The sequence below is a fragment of the Alnus glutinosa genome, chromosome 2 (genome assembly GCF_958979055.1).
Source record: "Alnus glutinosa chromosome 2, dhAlnGlut1.1, whole genome shotgun sequence".
In the NCBI taxonomy this organism is placed as follows: Eukaryota; Viridiplantae; Streptophyta; class Magnoliopsida; order Fagales; family Betulaceae; genus Alnus; species Alnus glutinosa.
This window is the reverse complement of record NC_084887.1, coordinates 32,809,185-32,836,438: the sequence shown is the minus strand read 5'-3', so window position 1 is coordinate 32,836,438 and position 27,254 is coordinate 32,809,185. Positions and strand designations below refer to the sequence as shown.

Genomic DNA, 27,254 nt, shown 5'->3' with positions numbered 1-27,254 from the left:
ACCCAGCGACCGAGCACATAGCATTCGACCATATTCGGCTGATGGGTAAGTACATTTTTATACATCATTATATCTTAATTTAGTAAGTTCGTATAATATTTAAATTGAATTCTTAATTTATTAATATAATTAAGTTATTTAGTGTTACTATATTAATGTTTTATATTTATTGACTAGGGTATAACCCAGACGGGAGCATCTATTTTGAGGTAATTAAGGACCCGGAGAGAAATTGGGTGCTCCCGAGGGGTAAGAAAGTTGTGTTGCAGTACAATGCTGCAACACAACCCGTGGGACGAGCATGCAATCGTTATAGACGGGCTGCGGGCAAGATGTTACGGAGCGGGTCCCACATTCACTTGCGGGACAAATGGGCGAAGGTAGATAAACAGATTAAGCAGGCGATGTGGGATGCCATAATGGTATGTGTATGAAACTAATATATGTATTTTGTGAAATTAAAGTTAAGATGATTTTTTTATTGAACGGCTAAAATTAATTATTAGATTGAATGTGCAGCAAGAATTTTATGTACCCGTATCCGTCGACCAGCGCCTGGCACAGAATGAATTATGGGGTGATATGGGCCGTAAGCACCGTTCGTGGAAGTGGAAGTCGAAGTTGAGGACCCAGCTAAATATTCGAGACGGTGACACGCCATTGACAATACGTGCGAGAATGCCAGATACGTTTTTTGATAAGTATGATCGAACGGATGTGGAGGACGTACTGCACGAGTGGTGCACAAAAATAAATGTGGTATGTAGGTCTTTCAATGTATTACTAAAATGTTGTGTTTTTTTAATAAACAGTTCATTCAATCATAGCACATAAGTAATTAAGTGTATCAATTCTTAAATTTTTTTGCAAATGTTCAATGTAAAGGAGAGGTCTGAACGAATGAAGCAGCTGCGGGAGCAGAATGACATCCCCCATAGTCTGGGGTCCAAAAGTTATGCCAGATTTAATCACGATGAGGTATGGAACAATATGTAAAAACCCTAATTCTTATTTGGACATAATTGTTCTTTCTTAACATTAAATGAATATCCAATGTTTGTTATATATTTATACTGTATGGCGACAGGCATCTATATCTGGCACGCCCCCCACTCGCGTCGAGTCGTTTGTGAAGACGCACACAAGGAAAGACGGCACTTACCTGAACGAGCGGACACGGGACCTATGCGTATGCTATTGTTAAATGTTATCGATTATTATTAGTTATGCGTGTGATAAAGTATTTATTAATTACCAGTGTTTTGTATGTTGACGACGTACAGGAGCGGATGACACAGAGTTTGTCCACTGATCCTGCTGCCTCGGACCCCGTCTCATCAGATACGGTGCGTTGGGCACCTGGCGACGCGTACGAGCAAGCGGTTGGGCGACCCGAGTATGCGGGTAGGGTTCGGCAGGTTGGGCCGAACGTTACTCCTGTTCGCGGGACTTGTTTCTCGTATAGGGACCGCACACGGGGGGGACCGGCCGAGGGCACGTCTCAGGATTGGGCTGCTCATAAAATTGCGGAGTTGGAGGGCATAGTGCAGGCCGAGAGAGAGCGGGCTGACAGCATGGAGCAGCGCATACGACAGTTTGATGCTATGGAGCAGCGCATGCGACATTTTGATGCTATGGAGCAGCGCATGCGACATTTTGAGGCCTTCATGTCCTCTACAGGATTATCGTTCGTATGCCCTGGTGCTCAGCAGTCTTCACCCGCACACGTAGGTAGTACGTCATCTGTTAGTAGTGCGCCTGCAGGTATGGTTCATATTATGTATACATTTGGGTTTATTTTTAATTTGTTCTCATTATTTGTTTAAATTTGCATATAATATTATGTAGGTTAATTATTTTTATTACTTGCAGGTAATGCGACAACGGTTGGTTCGTTGTCGCCTTCTGGACAATTGCTGAGCCAACAATCCCCTCTCGGGACTCCATCGCCCGTTACACCATCTCTTGCGGGACAATCGACAATTGGCGAGGTCACGCCCGGGACTGCACCTCGTGATCCACAGCGACGTCCTCCAGATTTGTAGATATTTTGTATATATTTTTTTTTTGTTAGTCACGAATAACTTTATTAAATCAAGATTTAAAAATTTGTTGATATTGTTGTGTAAGTAGTTATTGTTAGTAATGAATATGTTTATTAGTACATGGTATTCGAAATTTTAAATATTGTTGTTTTGATTAATTAGTGCAATTTGATTTTGTGATATTTTTGGATGAAATAAATTTGGAGAATTTTAGTAAAATATATATATATATATATATATATATATATATATATATATATATATATATATATATATATATATATATATTTTATAATGCGGCCAGTTGGCCGCGTGTACAATAATACACGCGGCCAACTGTTGGCCGCGTGTTCATTAATACGCGCGGCCAACTGGCCGCGTGTATTATTGTACACGCGGCCAGATGGCCGCGTGTATTAATGTACACGCGGCCAATTGTGCATTTAGCGCTACCAAGTCCACCGCGTGTATGTACGCGGCTACTTACACGCGGCTAACAGTTCGCCACGTGTACAGTGACCGTACACGCGGCGAACTGCAAGTGGCGAAAAGTAATTTTTTTTTTTGTAGTGTCTCTTCGCCATCGTTCTTCTCCACTGGTGCCGTCTCCACCGCTAGTGACTCTCTTTTTGGTGATTGGCCGTTTTGCTTTCTGGGTGTTTGATATTTTTGGTATTCTTTGTTTGGTTGCTGATAAAGAGCGAACGAAGATTATGTTTATGTTGTTTGGATTCGAAAAGATGATAGTCTTTATATTTGAGTGGTGGTTTAATGATTTTTGTTTCCTTGGGTTTCAATTATGGGGAATTTTATCTTCCAAAAATTTGAATTCCCTTATCTTTTCCACGTTTTCTTTACAACCAAACAGAGGCGTACGGGTTGTGAGTGCTATGTTGGACATGCCTTTAGAATCGTTATTCCTATGCTCTTGGGCTACTGTTTTATTAGCATTTGATTTCAACTCTTAACCTTAATTTATGGGTAGCAAATAATTTTGATAGCTTTTTGTGTTTTGGTTTGAATGAAACCCTTTTATTAATGTCTAAGCATTGACATATTATTTTGGCTGATGCCATGATTTCGTGTATAACCGACTTAAATTCAGGTAATTTGGTGTTTCTGCCATTGCAAATTTTGTGCACGACTTCTATTTGTTCGTTGGTTTGAGAGTCAATTTTATGTATATTTATTTACCTATTCTCTTGGTTTCTAGCTACGGTTGGTATTTCACCTTCGTGCAAGGATTTGTCTACTTGATATTCATGTAGAACAACCGAGCCACACCACAATCAATCTACAGAGGTAAGGTTTTCTCTTTTTTTTTTCTTCTTTTCCTCTTTGGTTTCCTTTTGATTTGATTGTTTTTTGGGTTTATGCATTCTTAACTTTGTCTTATATTCTCTCGTTTTTCCCTACAACTTGTAACGGCTTCATATTTTCCTTTTTTTGTTATACTTCATGGATTGTTTGTCTGATTTGTGTGCTTTGGAGATTGTTATTGTGGGTTGTTTTTGGGTTTGCTTTTCTAGTGTACCTTTTGGTTACCAAGAAAATAGAAGGAAACCATAAGCTTTAAAATTTTGCTTTTTGAGTTTTTTTTTTTTGTTTTTTTGTTGAAGATTTAAAATTGTTCTCTATGCGTGTTTGTTTTGGTGTTCTATAGACTGTTTTGTTGTCTAATAGATTGTTATTGATTTTCTATTGCCAGGGTGTAGAATAAACAAGCATTAAGGCTAGCTACCAATGCAGGTTGCGATTCACGTTTGTAGTGGGAGAACCTGGCGAGATGCAAGACTAGGCACCAGAAGACGTCTTTCTATTTGCATATCATTCTCATCAAATACCTGATATATTTGAATTTTAGCTAATGTATACAACTTGTTTTATTACTAATATTCTCTGGTGAATACGTGGTGCTATTGATCATTTGGCACATAGTATAAAAATCAATTAATCATTTGTCACACTGTCCAATCCATTATGCACCTATATTCTCTCCATGTTGAGGGATATACGTGGTGCTATTGGTTATTTGATACTTTTTTTTTTCCCTAAGCAAACAAAAGGGGAAAAGGGAAAGAGGAGATCATTTTGTGCACATTGTAACATGAACGACAATAGCTTGAAGCAGAGTTTTCATTGAGGAGTAGGTTTATACGTCTATTATTCAACTACTACTTTAAGGTTTGACTAGACGTTAAACCATTCTATTTGGGGTTAGTGCAGTCATGTAAAATAGGACAAAGTGTAATCTCCTACCTCTTAAGTAACAAAATATGTTATGAGATAGTATTACACTAGATATAACTGAAAAACATTTGATAATAATATTGATATCAACAAATTTTTGGTATCCTAGTAGTTTTGACATGTACCCAATAAAGAACTGCTTTCAAATGTTAATGAAACTCCAAATCATGGAGGAGAATTTAACATTACAACATGTACCCCAATAGCAACATTCTGCTATTAGCATAATCATAAGTGATGTGAAAATAAAAATAACTGAAAAACAACAAAGCCTTCCAAGCAACTTGGGAAAAAATTCTACCTTCAATTCATACACCAGAGCTCAAAAAATGTAAAGATATCAAAATGCCCATCAAATATACATTCCGCAATTCCGCACCTTAACTGTACAAATATATATACATTCAGCATCAAATACACATTCACATCAAATATATATCAAAATGCCCATCAAAATGTACATCAAATATACATCAATATACACCAATCTTCAATAACAACAAAAATGTACATCAAATACTATTAACTATTATATTGGTCTCAACGTGGAAGTAATGACTTCATCGGAAGACGGATAATTGACCGCACAACACAGTAATTGGTTTCTTTGTTCTTGGGGCTAGGTTTTTTCACTGCGCGCTGCTCAGAGACTGAAAACCTGAAAAATGAAATTGGTTTAGTACTACCTCTTTCAAAGCTAATTTGAGCAGGAATTAAAACAGGGCGGTAGAAATAAAGACACTAACCCTCCTAATGTATCGGGCTCTTTAGGGAAGATGTCAATTCCATTTGGCCAAACGCCCATCTAAAAACAAATTCAAACTCATATTAAATAATATTACACGAAATTTACGTAAATGAAAGATTAACTTGTGTTCCTAAAAAGTGTATACATTTTGGAAGGGAAGTAAGAAAGGTGGAGCCCAAAGATCAATAAGGTGGCACAACAGGTCATATACACCCTTTCTAGAGATTAATGCTTATACCAAAATTACTTACAATCCCTTGCAAATGGCATTTCTTAGATTGTACAAAATTTCTCTTTCACTACATCACACAATTCAATTTGAGGTTTAAATCATATCTACAATAAATAGAGTGAACTGTGAACAACCATGTCCTTACTTTAAAGTTAACACTATGTATCTTTAAAGATAAAGGAAAATGTTGTCATGAATGCACACATAAAATGATAATGGATGCACACCATTTTGGCTTCTAACAAGTTCCAAAAACCGACCATTTGCTTTGCGGAAACACTTGTACAATAACATGTATGTCGTTTCCCTCAATAAAACCCTATTCAATTTGACAGTCATTTCCATACATATTCACAACGGAAATGTTGGCTGGTTTAAGGAAAAAAAAAAAGATAACAAGTAGCAAATCCTCTCTACTAGTCTATACTCCCCACATGATGAGGATGGTTAGCCTAATAAATGCAGCTAGATCAGAAATATGTATGGTAAGAGAATGTTGTTAGATAACACTAAGAATAAGGATTATTAGCTTTGTACATGTACACAAGAATCATTCTTTCACACATATGACATCCCCCTGCAAGGAGAATAGGATGGAATAGAACATATCACAGTGTGAAAAAGGAGGAGCAGTCACAAAATTGAGTCTGAGAAATTGGAAATCAATCATGAATTAAACAATGATTTTTTGCCTAACCTATGCTGAGGCTGAAACCAAGTTACTCCCTGTGTTCCACTTAGAGCTAAAAACCAAGTTATCAAACCACATAAATGAAAAATAAATACAGTAGCATAAGATCACCTATCAAGAGGTAAACCAAATGGGTGTAAACACCTATGCCAGCCAATTATAATATTTAAACATTAAATTAAATCATACATATGTTTAAGGTTTGAAATTAATTGACAACATCAAGGCTAATGCCCGAACCACAGCTACAAAATTGAAGTTGATTTACTCATATCAGTTCTCATTTGAACCCAATGAGACCAAAAAAAAAAAAAAAAAAAAAATATTGAGATTCAAGGACGAATTTTTTCTTATTCTCCAAGTCCCACTAAAAGTCTCAGACAATAATTCTTAAGAAACTTGCAAGCAACAATTTCAACACAACGTTCAAATACAAAAGGACAATTTCCTATTATACAAACACTCCCTGTCCTGAAAAACAAAATGCAACATGACCAATCTCTTAGCTTTGGATAACAATTAACAGGTATAATTCACAATAAAAATCCCATCTTTCTTACAATCAAATAATTATAGCGAGAGAAAGAGAGTCACCAGCGGTGGAGACAACACCGGTAGATAAGAACGATAGCAGAGAGAGACAGAGAACGGCAGTGAGATCTGTAAACATGGAGAAACATTATACCCATAAAATAAAAATGTTAGCTCAATGCGGAGAGAGAGAGAGAGAGAGAGAGAGAGAGAGAGCGTCATCGAAGACAGATCCGGCCGCCAAATCTGTCGGAGAAGGATGGCTGAGTGGAGGGTGGCTGACCGCCGAGAGGGACAGGGACTATCGGCGAGTGAGCGAGCGAGAGAGTGAGAGAGGGGGGCGGCGATTTTGACGAAGGAGGAGAACTCCAGTGAAGCGGCGCCAACAAGGAGACGACCGGACGACAAACTGTACGAAGATGAAATTTCAGAGAGAGAAAGAGGGGGGGGGGGGGCTGGGTTGGAGGAGAAATGAAATTTCATTTGCCCCTGCAACTGGTTTTCAACCAAAATGAAAAAAATTAAATTAAAAGCGCCCTTTCCACGTCAGCCTATTGTGCGGGTATTGTGTTAAAAGAGTGCAAGAATCATTTCTCATTTACTGAGTTGATTTAATGAAATTACAGATCCACTTCAAAAAAAAAAAAAATGAGTCACAACACATGGAGATTCGAAATAAATATCAACTAATTCTGCTATGTAACATATATTATACAAATTCCCCAACAGAAGAATACTATGCATTTACAAGTAATTAGTAATATGGGAAACAAAGATGTTATAGATGAGGCTGCCAAAAACCCACTAGCCAACGTGCCCAACACCTATAGCTTTTGCTTAAAGCTATAGTACCCGAAAAATGTCTGGTTTATCGAGTCTAGTTGTACCTAAGCTTGAGGACTCATTGAGCCTCCGGATGATAAATTTTTGTAACTACTAACACCAGCCTATTAAACCAAGGCTTGTTTGATTTTATGGGATTTATTTTTATTTTAATATGGAGGTTTATTTTATCATGTGATTATTTATTTTAAAAAATTGTAATAGTGTAATAATTTATGGCTAAAAAAATGTGTTTTGTTTTGTTTTTTTTTTTTTGTTTTTTTTTTTGTTTTTTTTTTTTTAAAAAAAAGCCACTGGTTAATAACATGCCTTCAGTAATCGCATAACTACCAATTGCAGTTGTAGTTATGTAAAAATAAATAACCTCTTAAGTCGGTTGAGGTTGCAGTTGCTCCTAACTCCAATTGGTTGTATACCCCTAGTGGTGGGATGAGAGTATACTATATCGGTTAATTATTTATTTAAAAATAACTGAAATAGGTAGCAATTTATGGCTAAAACAATGTGTTTTCAATTTTTATGAAAAGAGGTTACCCATTGATAACAGGCCTTCAATAATCGTATAGCCGTCAGTTGTGGTTAAATCGCCTAACGATTGCAGTTGTAGTTATTTAGAAATGAATAATTGTCTAAATTGATTGCGATTGCTCCTAATCGCAACCAGCTGTTCACTCATAAGTTGGATAGAAGTATGCTACATAGCATTACTCTTGATTCAAACAAAGATAAATTTTATTTTAATATTTTATATAGGATACTTTCATCCCACCACCATCTTATACGTTAACATGTCATTGTTAATCAACTCTTAGATCAATCTTAATTAAAATAAAAAATAAAAATTCAAAGCATAATAAGATGGTGGTGAATGAGCGTACATTATTTAGACTTTCTCCTCGAATAATAGAAGGTAGATTTGGATTCTATGGATAATTACAATCTCACCTTATTCGTGAGTATTGTCTAAAATATTGTTCAAAGTCCTTTGGGATTTCTTTCTAGTCTTCGATCCACTGCAATTTTAAAAAAAAATTTGAAATTCTCAAATTTCTTTAAAATCAAGCCGTTTTTTACAGCAAAATGATGTGAAAAATGTTGCATATTATAGATATAACATGTTAACAATGAAATTAAAAAAAAAAAAATAAATAATGAAAAGGATTTTTTTTTTTTTCACTTTTAAAAAGACATTTCTTTTTTCTTAAATCAAAAGACAGTTATTTGTTCAAAACTTTTATACAATATAAAGTGTAAAAAAAAATATTTTTGAATGATTTTTTTTTTTTTCATTGTTAACATGTTTTATCTTTAATATGCAGTTATTATTATTTTTTTATGTTATTTTAATATATATATATATATAAAGCTTTATTTCAAAGTAATTTCTTTGAAATACACACCCTGATTCCTACTCATCATGGTTATGGGTTCCCGACCCTGACTTTTTCTCACGAACGTGTCAAACTTTGTTGCAATTGACCCCTTGTTTGATACCCCCAACCAGCGTGACAGCGTCTCCAAACCTTTCAATCTACTCCCCCGATATCCCTCGCTTGAGTCTCTCTATTCAACATGTGGAACCGAAGCAAAACACGTCTTTGGACCACCCACTTACCCCGTTTTACAACTCTTTACCTAGCCTTCTTTCTGTACCGCCTGACCAGCACCGTCGCCGGTGGCTCGCCGTCTCCTTACACCGCGGTTGATAATATTCTCCTCAACTGTGGCTCTTCCGGAAATTCAACTGCTTTAGACGGTCGGACCTGGGTTGGAGACGTAAATTCAAAGTTCTCCCCCCTTGAACAGTCACAAAACCAGGCATCTTTAACGGCCAGCGCAGTCCAACAATCCCCCTCTGCCGTCCAAGTACCCTATGCCACTGCCCGGCTCTCTCTCTCCGCATTCACCTACATGTTCCCGGTCACTGCCGGCCAAAAATTCATTCGACTATACTTCTACCCGGCTTCGTACCCAAATTTTGATCGCTCTAAAGCCCTCTTCTCTGTCAAAGCTGGTCGCTTTACTCTTCTCAGTAACTTTAACGCTTCACTCACAGCAGATGCCGATGGTGATCCCGGGGACATCATATTCAGAGAATACTGTGTCAACATCGAGGAGGATCAGAGGTTGAGCATAGCCTTCACTCCGAGCGTTTCTAATTCATATGCTTTCATCTGCGGAATTGAAATCCTGTCGATGCCTTCCAATCTCTATTACCCTCCGTCTGACAATGAAGGGCTTTTTTTTATTGGCCAGCAGAATCTGTACCACATTGATAACGACACTGCTCTGGAGATGGTATACAGAGTAAATGTTGGAGGCCGCTCCATCTCACCCGCTGAAGACACTGGCATGTTCCGAGGCTGGAGTCAGGACGACAATTACTTGACACAATATAAACAGCTTGTTCTACCTTTTAACGATACTATTCAACTAAAGTTTACCAAGGTACCTGCGTACACTGCACCAGAAGAAGTCTATCAGACTGCCCGGACTATGGGGACGAACAAAACTATCAACAAGAGCTACAATCTCACCTGGGAATTCCCCGTAGATTGTGGCTTTTATTACCTCATTAGGCTACACTTTTGTGAGTTTCAACCTGAGATCATTCAGCAACACGACAGAGAGTTCCTGATTTTCATAGCAAATCAAACCGCGGAGGAAGCAGCCGACGTGATAAAATGGAGTGGTGGAAATCGTGTTCCGGTATATAGAGACTACGTAGTTGCTATGTTCGGCAAAGAAGGCGTGAAGAAAATGAAGGTCTCTATCGCATTACAAGCAAACCGGCAAGACTGGAAGACTTCTTACAATGATGCAATCTTGAACGGTGTCGAAATCTTTAAAGTAAGCGTCTTTAATGGCAATCTCGCCGGACCCAATCCAGATCCACTTCCGTTGACCTCTCGAAATGCTGCGCCACCAGCACCACCAACGAAGTCGAAGAATAACAGAAGAGCAATAATTGCCGTTGTTGGCGGTGGAGTTTTCGGCTTTGTTGTGCTGTCGAGTCTCGGGTTCTTGATTTTACGGCGGCGCCAGAGAGCTCGCGATGGTGGTACTACATGGTGGGGTCCATTTTCTTTCCCTATGACCAAGTCAACGAAAACCCACAGGTCATCTCTATCGTCCGCTCTGAGTGTCGTTTACGTCTCATTACCTGAGAAGATTAGAGCAGCCACCAACAACTTGGACGAATGAATCCGAAATTACAAAAATCATTCGGCAGACTGATGCACTCCTTGAGCTTTTAATATGTATTTTCTTTTTTTTTAGATAAGATTTTAATATGTTTTATTCAGTCATACTGTGGACTAGACGAGGTTTGGAAAAAGCGAGATGATAATGTTAATATATATTCCTGTATATGCATTTTAAGAGTTTTTCTCTTTCCTCATTTTTTTTTTTGCTAAGGTTACTGAGGAGCGAAAGTAAATAAGACGAAGGATGGCCTAGTGAATGATGTTGTATTGAGCTTAATTTATCCGGTTAACAAATTATGTCACTAGCGCCGGCCACTACATGAAAAAGGCTCTTTCGTGTAGCTTTTTATTGGCGCGAAAAAAGGAAAAGAAAAATATTTTTTACACTAAGATAGGTGTCACTTCTACAAATTTAATAATTAATTTCAAAATAAAAGAATGATAAAAAAAATTAAGTTCACTAAATAACATGTCTAATATATATATATATATATATAGAGGTAGTAATAAATGCACTACAAGTACATTATAAGTACACAATTTTAAGGCATATTGAGATGAGCCCACATGTAGTGCACAACTCCAAGATACATAAGGGTGTGACCCAAACATGTGAGTCCCTCCAATGCACAAAGAAATTGTGCACTTGTTATAATTCTAGCATTTTCCTATATATGTATATATATATATTAGAAGAAAGATTCTTGTCATTCTCATGTTGTTTTAAATGTTATATACCTTTTAAAATTATTGTTAAATTCGAGACGATCATGATTGTATTTTACTTTAATAATAATTTTAAAAATTACGTAGCATTTGATATGACATAAAAAGTTCAATTTCACTTGGAATTTCACTAAAAAAAAATGGAAAGAAATAACATGACATATGAAAGGAAACAAGAAAATAGTCATTCTTCTAGCATTTCTCTCTCTATATATATATATATAAAATGTGAGAATCTCAACCCATTTCAAGAAGAGGGAAAATGGTTACCTGCAACCATATGTATTCAACAGTCAACACCCCATTAACAAGGTTTTTAAAACCTTATTAACTTAATTATCCATTTTAAAAGAAAAATTACTTCGAAAAAGCATCTATCCGAGAAAGAGAAAATCTAAATTATCTAATGCAAGCCCGGAAGTGGATGATAATATATCTGAACAACTATGTAATATATATGGTCATCATAGTTGATTTCAATTAGCTCGTACGTGATTGATTAAAATTTGTCATTTAATTAAAATGAAAGAGGTTTACTTATAATTCAAAACTTTATTTTTGGGTTATTTAGAAAGAAAAGCAGAAATAAAATCGAAATCGTTACAAAAATCGAAGAAAGATCGAGCAAATTAAGGTGCCAATCTGTCTACTTGATCGAGGATGATAGCAATGCAATACGCAGAAAGAAGATAGCCACAGCACAAGACTGCATTTCTTTCCAACCATTACAGGACACAAATTAATCGCTTTTCTACCAGCTCCCAGAGACATCCTGCGGTGCAATTTGATTGGGTGCACTGTGCACGGTCTACATATGAACATTACACGTCAGCAATGAGATTTTTCTTCTCCAGACTTTTCTGGCTGAAGAAAACTCCTTTTTATTAAGTTATTGTTTTCTTATCTTGTTGGGCAAGTTACGTGTGGATAGAATACACACCGACAATGAACATCCATCACGTGACTTGACAGTAAACAAAAAGAAAATAATTACTCTTTAAAATATTTAATATTCTTTTTAAAGTAAAAAAATTAAAAAAGACCTACAAAAAAAAAAGCAGAAAGAAAAAGAGCACTTAACAAAGATAATTTATATTTTATACTTACATCACACCAAAATATTTTTTCAGGAAAAAAATTTCCAACTCAGTAACAAACCCCCTAATTATATTTTTTAGCCCCCCTTAATAAAGCAGATTCTCGTCTTAAATTTAGTATCTCCGTCTCTCCGTCTCTCTATGCTACAAATGTGCTGACCACTCTATATGGACAACCCCTCACCACGTTTGATACCACTCTATTTAGCCTTCTTGCTAAACCACCTGATGGTCCTGACCACTGCAGTAGCCGGTGGCTCACCATCTCCTTACACACCGATCGATAATATACTCCTCAACTGTGGGCTCCTCTGAGAATTCAACAAAATTAGACATATGGTTAGATAAGGATTGGAGACGTGAATTCATAATTATTTCCTAACAATCACAAAACTAGGCCTCTCTAAATGGCAACGTAGTACTAGTTATTTGTCACAATCCTAAATTATAAGGACTAAAAATGTATTTAACTCTTTATTTTATTAAAAGATTGCAAGCCTGAAAGGCCTAAGTTACTAGGGTTTGAGTTAATTTGAAGACTAAAAGGGTTACGGATATTAGGGTTAGGTCTCTTGTATTATTTCTCTATAATTTACAATACATCAATAAAAATTGGAGAAAGTTCTCGAATCAACTTTCTTATATGAAAATTATAGGAGATCTAATTTCCTTGGTCCAACTGCATACGTGCTATCCTTAAAAAAATACAACCGCTTCTAGGAAGGTAAGAGTAGTTTACATGTTAAAAACATAGGAAAAGTTTAAATATCACCTCAAATTAATATCTAATTAACAATGTCTCTCTTAAATTTTTAATTGGAACAATGTTCCTTCTCCAATTTATCAAAAAAATTGTCAATGTCATCCTATGTCTAAAAAAAGACAAAAACGACAATTATTTTTTTAATGAAACAAAAATATCCATATAAATGTTTTTTTTTTTCTAAGAAAAAAAGAAGACGAAAAAACCAAGTAAGTCCCTTAGCCAAATGGGGTTGGCTCAATCACACTCTCTGGCTTGCCAGGGTGGTTCCGAACCACCCCCTAACCATTTGGGTTTTTTAAGATGACTTTCTTTTCTGAATTGTAAATTAAAATTGTAGTTTAAGGGTACTTTAAGAATTTAATTCTAATATAATTCTATTCACTTGTGTATTCCGGGTAATAACAATTTATTTTGTCAGCAGAATAGTCATTTCACATACCTTTAGTTAATTCATTGTGTGCCCTAAGTGATAAATATTTATGTACCAATTAAAATTGAAATAATTTAATATAAACATAATGAGTAAGATTTTAAAAGTTCCACATTAATCCTACTGTGGCGATAAAGTAAAACAAAATCAAGAGAAAATAAGCGGTGGTGAGAAGGTTTTCGTAGGAAGATGTCTGAATTTTTTCAGCGTTTTGAAGGGTAGTAATTAAAAGAGCCAAGTGGCGGAGAGTGAGACGGTCTTGAAAGAAGTCGAATTTTGCTTACAATTTTTTGGGGAAACTTCACAAAAGGGTACTTAATTATAGCGTTTTTTTCACTTAAGGATACTAATGTAGCAAAACGTTCAATCGAGTGTATGAATTTATCAAAACCGTTCAATGTAGGGTATTCCGTCACCCTCCGTTCTAAATCGATGACGGAAGTGGAGTCACGTGACTTCCACGTGATTTTTAAGGGCAAAGTACCCGTTTTGCCCCTCATCTAAAACCCAATACACAACACATAAAACGCAACAAATAGCATCACATAAAATGCAACAAACAGCTCTACACCCTTGATAAGAGAAGCCTGTTTTCACATATTAGAGGTGAAATAAGCTTGAAGCTTTATCTTTCTGTGAAAGAAGAGGTTAAAGATTTAGAGCCTAATGGAATAGTACCATTTGTTTCTTCTTCTACTACTCCTTCTGGGTTTTCTAAGAAGACGAAGAAGTTGCAATGACCAAGCTCAACCATGGCGGCATTGGCGTACAGCAGCAACTTAAGGATACTAATGTAGCAAAACGTTCAATCGAGTGTATGAATTTATCAAAACCGTTCAATGTAGGGTATTCCGTCACCCTCCGTTCTAAATCGATGACGGAAGTGGAGTCACGTGACTTCCACGTGATTTTTAAGGGCAAAGTACCCGTTTTGCCCCTCATCTAAAACCCAATACACAACACATAAAACGCAACAAATAGCATCACATAAAATGCAACAAACAGCTCTACACCCTTGATAAGAGAAGCCTGTTTTCACATATTAGAGGTGAAATAAGCTTGAAGCTTTATCTTTCTGTGAAAGAAGAGGTTAAAGATTTAGAGCCTAATGGAATAGTACCATTTGTTTCTTCTTCTACTACTCCTTCTGGGTTTTCTAAGAAGACGAAGAAGTTGCAATGACCAAGCTCAACCATGGCGGCATTGGCGTACAGCAGCAACTTAAGGATACTAATGTAGCAAAACGTTCAATCGAGTGTATGAATTTATCAAAACCGTTCAATGTAGGGTATTCCGTCACCCTCCGTTCTAAATCGATGACGGAAGTGGAGTCACGTGACTTCCACGTGATTTTTAAGGGCAAAGTACCCGTTTTGCCCCTCATCTAAAACCCAATACACAACACATAAAACGCAACAAATAGCATCACATAAAATGCAACAAACAGCTCTACACCCTTGATAAGAGAAGCCTGTTTTCACATATTAGAGGTGAAATAAGCTTGAAGCTTTATCTTTCTGTGAAAGAAGAGGTTAAAGATTTAGAGCCTAATGGAATAGTACCATTTGTTTCTTCTTCTACTACTCCTTCTGGGTTTTCTAAGAAGACGAAGAAGTTGCAATGACCAAGCTCAACCATGGCGGCATTGGCGTACAGCAGCAACTTAAGGATACTAATGTAGCAAAACGTTCAATCGAGTGTATGAATTTATCAAAACCGTTCAATGTAGGGTATTCCGTCACCCTCCGTTCTAAATCGATGACGGAAGTGGAGTCACGTGACTTCCACGTGATTTTTAAGGGCAAAGTACCCGTTTTGCCCCTCATCTAAAACCCAATACACAACACATAAAACGCAACAAATAGCATCACATAAAATGCAACAAACAGCTCTACACCCTTGATAAGAGAAGCCTGTTTTCACATATTAGAGGTGAAATAAGCTTGAAGCTTTATCTTTCTGTGAAAGAAGAGGTTAAAGATTTAGAGCCTAATGGAATAGTACCATTTGTTTCTTCTTCTACTACTCCTTCTGGGTTTTCTAAGAAGACGAAGAAGTTGCAATGACCAAGCTCAACCATGGCGGCATTGGCGTACAGCAGCAACTGGCTCAAGAAAACAAGCAAACACAGCAAACGCAGAACCATTCAAAGCCTTTCGAAGCAAATCCAGGTGAGATCAAACTCGTTGTGGTGATGATGAAGATCCCCATGTGGCAGTGGACCACCCCCTTTGGGGAAGAGGTTGTACAGGAGGTGGAGCTCGTACATGGCAGGGATGTTGGGGGCCACAACGGAAACAACGTGGCCCCTTTTGATACCGAGTGATGCTATCGAAGAGGCCACTTGGAGGCATCGACTGTGGGAGAATGGCCTTAAGTATGAATTAGTTTTTGGTAATAGTAACACGTGACTTTTATTCATTTATTTTTTTTATAATTTTTTTTTGACAATTAATATGAGCCTGCACGAGAACATAATTTGAGAAGGTGATTCTGTCATTGTAATTTTGGCCATTTAGTAAGAGTGAAATAACTACCATCTAATAACAACCTGCTAACCGCCTTTTATATATATATATATATATATATATATATATATTCAACTCGGGAACAACAGCCTGGTGGACTGCTCCCTCCCATTGCTAGCTATAGTGGAAAAACATGGCAAAAAAGCCTTTGGAGATCATGGTAGCAGAACTGCTCTCACCCTATCAAAACATAGAAAAAGCTTCTTTCTTTCTTTTTTATCTTTTTTTTTTGGTCAAAAAAAAAAGAAGAAGCTTTTTTTGGAGTTAATTTGGTGTTCGATGTTACTTGGATAACTCAATCATTTATTGATTCTAAGAAAGTTCAATAATTTGGTGTACGTTTCTCCTAAAAAATAAGGCAATTAGTCAATTAGGGAATGGTTAGTGTTTTTTACACAATTTTTATATAATTTTTGTTTAATTCTAATAATTTTTTTTTTAAAATTAATCATTAAATATTTTGAACCCACGTATAGAAAAATTAATATAATAATTGATCATAAAAAAAGAAAAAAAAAGTAATTTCAGTTGTAAAAAATTTGTATAAAAATTATGCAAGAAATATTAGTAGTCAAGAAATAGTATTGGCCAGTTTGGCAAATAATTATTATTCTCTCTCTATTTTTTTTCACTTCTTTTAAAAATATCAAATCAAAAACATTCTAATTTTTTTACACTTTTTATATCACATTAATAATTTTATTATTATTATTCAAATAAAAAAATCCACTACAAAACAAAACTTTTTCACTTTTCTATAAAACATTCTCAAATTTTATATCACATCAATCACTTTTTACTATACAATACACAAATATTTCCCTACCCAATTACTTACCAAACAGGCCCTATAATTGCCTAAGAGTCAAACCTGCTTAAATGGGCCAATAATTGCCAAAGGTTCAAATAAAATGAGCGTTTTGTGAAAATGTTATGTAAATTGTTTTGTGTAAAGATTACTTTCCGTGTATATATATATATAGTATACTACGCAGCCCTAAGAGAATTCATCTTCGACACTATGCACTGGCTTGCCCTCTACCTCTCCTTCCTCCATCTCCACCTAACCCAGGCTGTCACAGAAACCCCGCCACCCTACGCTGCCAACGACTATTTACTCCTCGATTGTGGCTCGTCCTCCAAGTCAACGTCGCTCGATGGCCGTAACTGGGACGACGATTTCAACTCAAAGTTCTCACCCCCAAATATACAAACCACATCAATTGCATCTACCCCCTCCCAACACCACGACCCTTCTGTTAACCAAGTCCCCTACATGACTGCACGCATCTTTCACCACAAGTTCACCTACTCCTTCCCTGTCTCGCCTGGCCTGAAGTTCGTCCGTCTCTACTTCTTCCCGGCCACCTACTCCGGACTCGACAAATCCAAGTCCTTCTCCTTCGTCACCGCCAATAACTTCACCCTCTTAAGCAACTTCAGTGCCTTCCTTACCGTCTCTTCGTTAAATCCTCCCGTAGCCTCCTTTATCAAAGAATTCATAATCCCTGTGTTATACACTCAGTTTCTCAACATAACCTTTATTCCATCTCCTAGCTCTTACGCCTTCATTAATGGTATAGAGATTGTTTCTATGCCAAACAATCTCTATATGTACAATAGAGATTATGTAATCACCTTGGTAGATTACAACAGTCGTTCATTCTATTTCAACGAAACCACTGCTCTTGAGACTATGTATAGACTAAACGTGGGGGGCAAGGATGTCTCGGGCGTAGAGGATACTGGGATGTTCCGGACTTGGAGTCAGGACTCACAGTATCTGTTTGGCCAGATGATTGGGCTGACGCCGTACCGGTCTAAAGCCACGATACAGTATACGACGGACACACCGGCCTACACAGCGCCGAAGATTGTGTATCAAACTTCTCGCACAATGAGTCAGAATCCTACGGTTAACTTGAATTCCAACCTCACGTGGATCTTCACGGTTGATGGCGGGTTTAACTATCTTTTTAGGCTTCACTTTTGCGAAACTCAGGAGGAGGTGGAAACGAACCTAAGGGTTTTTTACATATTCATCAATAATCAGACGGCACAGGTACAAGCGGATGTGATTGAATGGAGCGGCGGTACCGGAATTCCTGTATACAGAGAGTATGTTGTGGTCCCAAGTATAAACAAGGGGAAACAAGATTTGTGGCTTGCGCTACACCCTGACTTGGATATGTCACCACGTCCCAGATTCGACAATGCCATCTTGAACGGTGTGGAAATATTTAAGTTGAACCGATCAGACGGTAGTCTTGCTGGCCTCAACCCGGAAATGGAGGGGGTTACCATACCCCATGCCCCGAAACCCGAAACAAAACTAACGGCGAGGAGAAAGAGGTTGTTGCCATTGATAGCCATTATTATTGGTGGTCCAATTTCTGTTGTTGCTCTAGTATGTATTCTTGGTTTAGTGGCTTTCCGGCTGAGTAAAAGAGGCAAGGACATGGGCTCCACCGGTGTAGCTTCATGGCGGGGTCTATTTCCTTTCACCAAGACCAAGTCAAGTAAGACGCAGGGCTCATCTCTACCGTCTGAATTATGTCGTAAGTTTTCGTTTGCTGAAATCAAAGCCGCCACGAACGATTTCAATAACGTTTTAATCATAGGGGTTGGAGGGTTTGGCAACGTGTATAAAGGCTACATTGATGACGGGACCACCCCAGTTGCAATCAAACGGCTGAAATCCAGTTCAAAGCAAGGGGCTCACGAGTTCCACACCGAGATTGCGATGCTCTCCCAGCTTCGCTACCTCCATCTCGTTTCTCTGATCGGATATTGTAAGGATGGCGATGAGATGATCCTCGTCTATGATTATATGGCCCGTAGGACCCTCCGTGATCATCTGTACAATACCGATAATCCTCGTCTGCCGTGGAAGCAACGGCTCGAGATTTGTATTGGTGCTGCGCGTGCATTGAATTACCTTCATACAGGCGCGAAGCAAATGATCATTCATCGTGACGTGAAGACAACAAATATCTTATTGGATGAGAAATGGGTGGCCAAGGTGTCCGATTTTGGATTGTCCAAAGTAGGCCCTATTAGCATGTCCAAACCCCACATCAGCACTGTAGTCAAGGGTAGTTTTGGGTATTTGGACCCGGAGTATTGCAGACGTCAACAGTTGACTGAGAAGTCTGACGTGTACTCGTTTGGTGTGGTTTTGTGTGAAGTAGTGTGTGGAAGGCCACCCATAATGCATAATGCAGAGACAGCAGTGGGCCTAGCAAGGTGGGCGCAAGAAAGCTATTGCAATGGAAAGGTAGAGGAGATGGTTGATCCATCAATGAAGGGTGAAATAGGGACTCGATGCCTGAAGAAATTTGTTGAAATCGCGATGAATTGTTTGCTTGACAACGGAATCGAACGGCCATCAATGAATGATGTGGTGTGGGGCCTTGAGTTCACATTGCAATTGCAAGAGAGTGCAGATGAAGATGTAGGGCTTGATGTGGCTCAAACTGAGGTAATATTGGGTGATGAGAAAGCTCTCTTCCCCAAGTCCACACTTGATGATAGTGATGACATGTCTAGTAGCAGCAGTGGACAGGTGTCAAGTAGTAATTATAGCAACAGCAGGGTGACCATAATGAGCAACAGAGAGCAAAGTTTTGCAAGTACCAGTCAGGATTCGGGCAAACTGATGTCCTCTGAGACAGAGTTCTCTGAGATTATGAATCTTAGAACTAGCCGTCGGTGAAAAAAGATAGTAGCTGAATTTTTATGATGTCTTATTTGGAGTCATATTGCGGACCGCGACTGGGTTTGTAAGCAAGTCATTCTATTTCACGTACGAGTGGAGAAAGATGATACATGGTAGTGCATGTATCTGATTGAATCACTCTAAAGGCATAAAATAAATTATGGGATTATTTAAAATATTGCCACTTATATCTTAAAATCTTGAAAGCAGTCCATTTTGAGAAAAAAAAAAAAAAAGAAAAAAAAAAAGGAAGCTGCGGATGGATATCGAAAATAATAGGAGTACACGACTAGTCATTGAACAGATAACCTTTGTTGATGGCCAAGACAGTGAGCAGGGAGTTCCCTAATAAATAAGGGGCTAGCTGCATGTGTTGAATGGCCAGACGAATTGCCAACATAGCTGCTTGGGCTTCCCAAATAAAGCTTTCCATAGGTGGCAATGTTTTGGTACAAGCAGCCAAAATGCATGTTACCGGTATGGTGATTAAGGACGTACAGCCGCAGGCAACATCAAAATTAACTTTGAAACAACCAATGGGAGGGGGAATCCAATCCTCCAGGAAAGGGCTAGAATCCCTCCAAGCTTCACCGCAGCTTTGTGGTGAAGCTATATTTGCATATATATCAAAGAAACGTGATTAGCTGTTTAATTAATTAGAAAAGAACAAACACAAAGTAATATATTCTTGAAGCAAAAAAACAAAACAAATTAACTTACAAACGGTTGGCGTCTTACCAGAGAACAGAGTTGTGTCAACTCATGGATCTTAATTACTTAAAGAGAAATTTTTTGATCCTCCCTCCAACTTTGATTTAAAGAGAAGTTTTCAAAGAATGTAAAGTATGAGAATCGAATTCGTTCAATGACTAACAAACAAAAGAGAAAGTAATTTTAAAGTAACGAGGGGTTCATTTTACATACACAATAGTTCGATGTTTTTGCTTAATGCATATTCATTATTTTCACTTATGAAATTGTTTAATTTTACAGATATAACTGCAACGAGCCAGAAAGACCCGACAATCATTTAGACAAATATCCTTAGGATTTGGGGAAGGTTTAGTTTTTGAGGTGTACGCTATTTTGTGGAGCACCGATCAGGCTCAGGCCTAATGTGTTTATAAACTTTAATTTGATGATATATATTGTAGGGAATCATGACTAATATAGATATGTACTACCTAATGAAGTCTTCTTTTAATTAGTTAGTGTTCTAGTGTTTATAATATGAGTTTGCGGTTTTTTTTTTTTAAAAAAATATATATGTGGCAATTTTCAATACGTTAATGCATAAAGCAATAGTAATAGTGTCGTATGAATAATGCAAATTAAAATAACGCATTTATCGGATGGAGTGTTACACCTTACCTATAATATCTTGTTTACATTATTTATTTTGTAGTCAGACGTAAGAGAGAAAAGTCCTAAAAACACTATAGATCGAGAGAAAAAGTCTATACCCTTATTGAGCTTAATATATAGTACTTCCTAGCCTCTCCCCTTATTACCAAAGTAATTACCAAACTATTATGATCGAATCTTTAATCCTCTTTTAAGTGTTGGTGTTTGGCTGATGAGTTCATATATCAGAGCTGGATTCTATAGAATGAACGAGTTCGATCTTGGCAAATTACTGTATTAAAAAGATAGAGTTCCTCGTGGGATTACAAGCCTTGCTTTGAGTCTTCAAAAGTTTTTAAGTACCTACTTAAATAAGTTGTAGTACTTTTTTCTATAATGGAATTTGCTTGTGGCTGAGTTCCCTATACATGAGTGGCTTTTCTTTTGAAGATCTCTTCATAAGTTTTTCATTTCTTAAACAAAAACTCTTGTGAATTATCTTTTATTTACTGCACTTATATTTTGAATTTGTTTTGATTTATATTATGTGAATTGTGTTTTCTTAGGCTCTATTTGTTTTGACGTAAAATATTTTTTTTCGAAAAATATTTTTAGGAAAATTATCTTTTAGGAAAATGTTTTTCGCTGAAAATGTTTTCTGCCGAAAATATTTTTTTGTGTTTAACTCGTATGGAAAATCACAAATATTTTTTATATTTTCATTCAATCATATTAATCTATAAAAATCAATTTTTATTCACAACATAAAAATATTAATATAAAAAAAAAAAAAAAAAACTAATAATTTGAGTTTCAGTAGTGGTCTGGTGGAGACCCGTTGGTGGTCTGGCGTTGCCCGGTGATGGTCGGACGGTGGCCTGGTGCTGGCTTGGTGGTAGTCCGGCGGTGGTCCAGTAGTTTAAAAATAAGAAACTCAATCTCGAAAAATAATTTACTAACTTCGAAAATGGAAATTGTTTTCCGAAACTTAAGAAGCACAATTTGAAAATGAAAAACTCAATCTCAAAAAATAATCTACAAAATTTAAAAATGAAAATTATTTTCCAAAACTCAATAAGTTTTTTTGGTCAAACCAAAAATATTTTCAATCGCCCCAAATGCCGAAAAGTATGAAAAATATTTTTCAAAAATTATTTTACGTCGAAATAAATACAGCTATAGTTTTAGTTGGTAAAGTTAGTGTTAAAACACCTATTTTACCCTCCTTTGAGTGTTTTATTTGGCAGGTTTAAACCGTTTTTCATTGAAAAGGAGAGGAGACAAGAAATGTAAGTGGTTTGACTTCAGAGTTTTACGTCTATTGTTAAAAAGGGCAATAGGACTATATATTTTTATCATTATTGAATTTCTTGATTGGATTGTATCACAATCAGAATTAAGTATTTATAGGAAGCACAACACGGTTAATAAGGTGAGACAACGTGCCCTTCCCCTTTCTTTGTATTGCTCCGAAAAAAAAAGGTGAGACAATGTGATAAGCGAGGTGTTCCAAACAAGACTGATATATATAATTAGCATACAATTTGTATTATATTGCCTTTTGAAGTAAAGCACAGGACAAATTCGGTGGACAATTTGTATTATAAAATAGAATTTGAGTCTCTCTCTTTTTCCTTTTTTAAAGATTAATGTTAGGGAAAATATTAGTTTACCAAAGCCCATACAAATCATTTGGGCCTAACCGGTTCACCCGACCCGACCACCCGAGTCCGACCACCCGAACCGGGTACCTCGTAACACCCGAGTCTGCGAATATCTCGGAATTACCCGGGATTTAAGGGACACGACACACTATACATAACTAGATTGTGCGCCCGAAGTCTCTCCAAAAAACATGTCACCCATAAAGGATCGTGCGCCCGAGATACGCGGTCGTGGAACCCGAAGTGTCCGTGCGCCCGAGGCGACGTCTTCCTCAACTGCCGATCCCTGCACAAACCGGGAACAATCCTAAACTGCTCATCAATCTCTATAAATGCCAGAATCTCTTCTAATATTAAGGTACATGCTATTCTATGCTTCTAAAAATTACTCTGCTCATATTCAAACTATCATCTTACTTAAGCATCGGAGGGGGATCGTCGGCACCCCCCCGACGCAGTGTTTATTATTTTGCAGATCATAAAGAACAAGGCGAATCATCACCCGACACGTCACCATGCTGGAAACTGTATCAACAGTTTGGCGCCGTCTGTGGGAAACGACAAATCGTTTCTCGCAAAAATAAATAAATTCAGAATGGTGACTTACGATCAGATCACGTCTCTCATCAACAAAAGCGGATTCGCATGGATCTGGGCTTACATGCAGAATCTGACAGATTTATTCTCAGTTGGCACCGAATTGATGCTCACCCCATAAAAAATGAGATAAGTTTATTCTAATGCGTTTTCGGTCGATTTGTTAATTTGTAGCATTCAACAATTGATTCAGTAGCCTCTTGTTTGACTAATATTCAAGAAGATGACATACACAATCTCAAGAATAATTGTTAGACACGCTACTCCGATCTATACAAGAAGCCTTTCGGCCATACTTTGAGTTTTAATTGGAAGTGTGCTTCTCTCCTAATACTTGCTGATTTTTGATATTTTTTATTGGCATTACAAAAAAATAATTGAGTTTATAAAAGAAGAGTGATGGTTTGAACGTTTTAAGCCTTGATTTCATGAAAAGGTTCTTAGCCCAGGCTTTTCCTCATATTAGAAAGAGATTTTTGAGTCAATAAAAGTATATCTCTAGATCTTGTTTTTTAGCATCAAAATTAATTGTTGACAACAAGGTAGGTGCTCATCTATATAGTACCGACAAGGTGCTTTGATAACCTTCTTGGCAGAGACGATGAAAAAGAAAGGAAAGCATTTAGACACTTTCTCATAACCGCATGGCCATTTGACAATCTTTCAGCTAAATGAGTCCCATCTCAATTGTTCATAGGCCATCATCAGTCACAAGGCTAAGTGGACGACTCTTGTGATGAAGGCATAGAATCACGTCATTGTCAGAGATCGCATAATGGTGCGGTTTGTGCCATAAGCATGTGTTTTATTAATTTCCTACAGTACAGGGAAAAAGAAAAAGGCAGTGACAGTGCACCATCCTCTTGAGCAATCTTCATCAAGCACAATTTGCTAGATCTACAACATTCAGAACTCTATGGAGATGAGCGTTGATCTCTTCCATAATGACACACTTCGTCTTCATCAGGAGTCGAGATAAGTTTTTACTTTTCACCACATTTTGAAGTAGTTGTTAACTTATATTATCACGCATCTAAAGAAAGATATAGCTGCTTTATGTGATTCTTCTTTTCTGTCGCTCGGTTCCTCTATCCTATTGCATATTTATGCAACTTATAAAAGCTATACATGGAAGCCTCTTATTAATGAGGGAACTCGTTGAACAGAAGGTTTGGTCATTAATGAGTAATTAGGAGATGCATGACATTCCCTTCTCTCAACTGACGCAAATAAAAGGGAATATACAATATTATTTCATATAAGCTCACTGCTCATATTAATATTACTGTGCAAAAATTGACCATGGAACTGACACTTCAATTTATGGGCAAAATTTGGTCCACATAATGTTACTAGCGATGTTGTTCCAACTTCGAGAAATACATGGCAATACTCAGCATCAGAATTCAAGGCATCTTGTTGCAGGAAATTCTTCAATTGCTCAAAAGTCGAAACAGAGATCTACGATCAAGCGATCCAGTGATGTCCAATCCCCAATAACACACATCAGATCCACGATTCTTCAAAAGGAAAAGTATCTCAGAGGTTGAGATCACGCACAAACGGTTTCAGACGTTCTACAGAGAGTCGACAGAATAGCTACAGGTAACACAGGTCGGTGCTTTTAGCTAGTTTTGGAAGGAAGTCTTGCTCGATGCCCAGCAGCCTAGGTTGGAAAAAGAATATAAGTTCCAAAACTTTGCCTCCCGCTTGCCCGTATTTGTGCTGCACTTTCTCCTAAAAAAAAAAAAAAAAAATTCGAGCTGCGGATCATCCCGATCCGAGGGTGCATCCGAGACGAAGACTCTATCCGAGTCTAGGATGTCATCCAAGCCATCGATCATCTCGGTCCGAGGGTGCATCATCCAAGCCGCCGATCATCCCGGTCCGAGGGTGCATCCGAGCCAAGGATGTCATCCGAGTCGAGGATGTCATCCGAGTCGAGGATGTCATCCGAGCCATCGATCATCCCGAGCCGATGATCCATTCCGAGCCAAGGAATCCATCCGAGTCGAGGATGTCATCCGAGCCATCGATCATCCCAAGCCGATGATCCATTACGAGCCAAAGAATCTATCCAAGTCTAGGATGTCATCCAAGCCATCGATCATCTCGGTCCGAGGGTGCATCCTCCAAGCCGCCGATCATCCCGGTCCGAGGATGCATCCGAGCCAAGGATTCCATCCGAGTCGAGGATGTCATCCGAGCCATCGATCATCCCGAGACGATGATCCATTCCGAGCCAAGGAATCCATCCGAGTCGAGGATGTCATCCGAGCCATCGATCATCCCAAGCCGATGATCCATTCCGAGCCAAGGATTCCATCCCGGTCTAGGATGTCATCCAAGCCATCGATCATCTCGGTCCGAGGGTGCATCCGAGCCGAGCCATCGATCATCCCGGTCCGAGGGTGCATCCGAGCAGAAGACTCCATCCAAGTCTGGGATGTCATTCGAGCCGCGGATCATCCCGAGCTGAGGGTCCAATCCGAGGACTCATTTCAAGGATCCCATCCGAACCGCGGATCATCCCGGTCCGAGGATGCATCCGAGCCATCGATCATCCCGAGCCGATAATCCATTCCGAGCAAAGGATCATCCTGGGCTGAGGGTCCAATCCAAGGACTCATTTCGAGGGTCTCTTCCGAGGAGCCCAAGTGCACAACCTCATCAAAATATTGAGATAAGTTCGCTCTTCGCATTTTTGTTTATGCTAGCCTACTTATAATTTTTTAGACAGTCGAATATATATCTTATGCATTGATCAGAGAAATTTAAAATTAGCTTCCCACCTCAAAAATGATTACACATCAAGTCTAAAAAGTGGGGGTACCCACAAACTTTTCCTCCGGTAGTACACAACAAATATCCTAAACTTTCAAACTTAGCTAAAAATCAGCCAAGTATAAAAGTTGGGGGGTGCCTACCCGGTGAAATAGAAAAGTGAAACAGAAGACTATATCAAGTCGCATGATTGAATCTCAGTGCTATTTTGCATACTTTGCATTAATAAATTATTAGTTGCTAAACTCTGCTACATATATGCATACATATGTGCCGCTTAGACACAGGCGAGGATAATATTTCAAGCCAGAAATTTTTATCAAAAATTAAAAAAAAAAAAAAGAAGAAAAAAAAAAAAAAGAAGCCATGCTACCCTCAGTTTGCGCAACATGAAAAGGAGCTTTAACGCCGCCTCTCTCGGTGACAGATAGAAGCCTCACAAGAATCGATGGTCACTCAAAGCATCTCTTTAAAACTCATGTTTTTGATCTATTCGTCTCCTTGTGCCGTGTTAATACAGGGATCCACTGAAAAGCTCAAGAGGAGAAAAAGGCAAAAGTCTCGTCATGCCTCGAGTTGACTCGGCATGCATCTAGCACAAAAGCCTTGGCAATCCCAAGCAAAAGCCTCGGTACGTCCGAGCACGAAGCCGAGCCACTGTAAGCCTCGGGCCACCATAGGCCCAGAGCCGCTATAAGCCTCGAACCAGATCAAATCAACTCAAACCAGATCAAATCAACTCAAACCAGATCAACTCAAAGTGTTGTCTCCCTCGGTTTGAAACACAACCGGCGCGGAACACACACCCGGTCATGTCCCTCGGTAGCACGGGGGGTGACCCGGTTCAACTCAGACCAGATCAAATCAACTTAAACCAGATCAAATCAACTCAAACCAGATCAACTCAAAGTGTTGTCTCCCTCGGTTTGAAACACAACCGGCGCGGAACACACACCCGGTCATGTCCCTCGGTAGCACGGGGGGTGACCCGGTTCAACTCAGACCAGATCAAATCAACTTAAACCAGATCAACTCAACTCAAACCAGATCAACT

At 38.1% G+C, this 27,254-nt stretch overlaps 2 protein-coding genes across 2 annotated transcripts; both read left to right on the top strand.

The window, feature by feature from the left end:
• The first annotated feature begins 1,128 nt into the window (after positions 1-1,128).
• On the top strand, positions 1,129-3,765 carry LOC133860526 (uncharacterized). The gene is made up of 4 exons (XM_062296113.1): positions 1,129-1,189; positions 1,284-1,764; positions 1,873-1,991; positions 3,754-3,765. Exons 2-4 carry the CDS (start codon positions 1,290-1,292, stop codon positions 3,763-3,765), a joined length of 606 nt encoding a protein of 201 aa, XP_062152097.1. The 5' UTR covers positions 1,129-1,189; positions 1,284-1,289.
• Positions 3,766-8,864: 5,099 nt separating this feature from the next.
• Positions 8,865-19,950, top strand: LOC133860525 (receptor-like protein kinase FERONIA). The gene is made up of 3 exons (XM_062296112.1): positions 8,865-10,539; positions 15,611-15,736; positions 17,077-19,950. Exons 1-3 carry the CDS (start codon positions 8,913-8,915, stop codon positions 19,806-19,808), a joined length of 4,485 nt encoding a protein of 1,494 aa, XP_062152096.1. The 5' UTR covers positions 8,865-8,912; the 3' UTR covers positions 19,809-19,950.
• Positions 19,951-27,254: the final 7,304 nt, after the last annotated feature.

Bases quoted from the DNA above. Each gene is read 5' to 3' on its own strand.
- LOC133860526 (XM_062296113.1), top strand. From the start codon at position 1,290: ATGACACAGAGTTTGTCCACTGATCCTGCTGCCTCGGACCCCGTCTCA. The intron at 1,765-1,872 runs GTATGGTTCATA...TATTACTTGCAG, and splicing joins TGTTAGTAGTGCGCCTGCAG to GTAATGCGACAACGGTTGGT.
- LOC133860525 (XM_062296112.1), top strand. From the start codon at position 8,913: ATGTGGAACCGAAGCAAAACACGTCTTTGGACCACCCACTTACCCCGT. The intron at 10,540-15,610 runs AATGAATCCGAA...GGGTTTTCTAAG, and splicing joins AGCCACCAACAACTTGGACG to AAGACGAAGAAGTTGCAATG. The intron at 15,737-17,076 runs GTGAGATCAAAC...ATATATATATAG, and splicing joins GCCTTTCGAAGCAAATCCAG to TATACTACGCAGCCCTAAGA.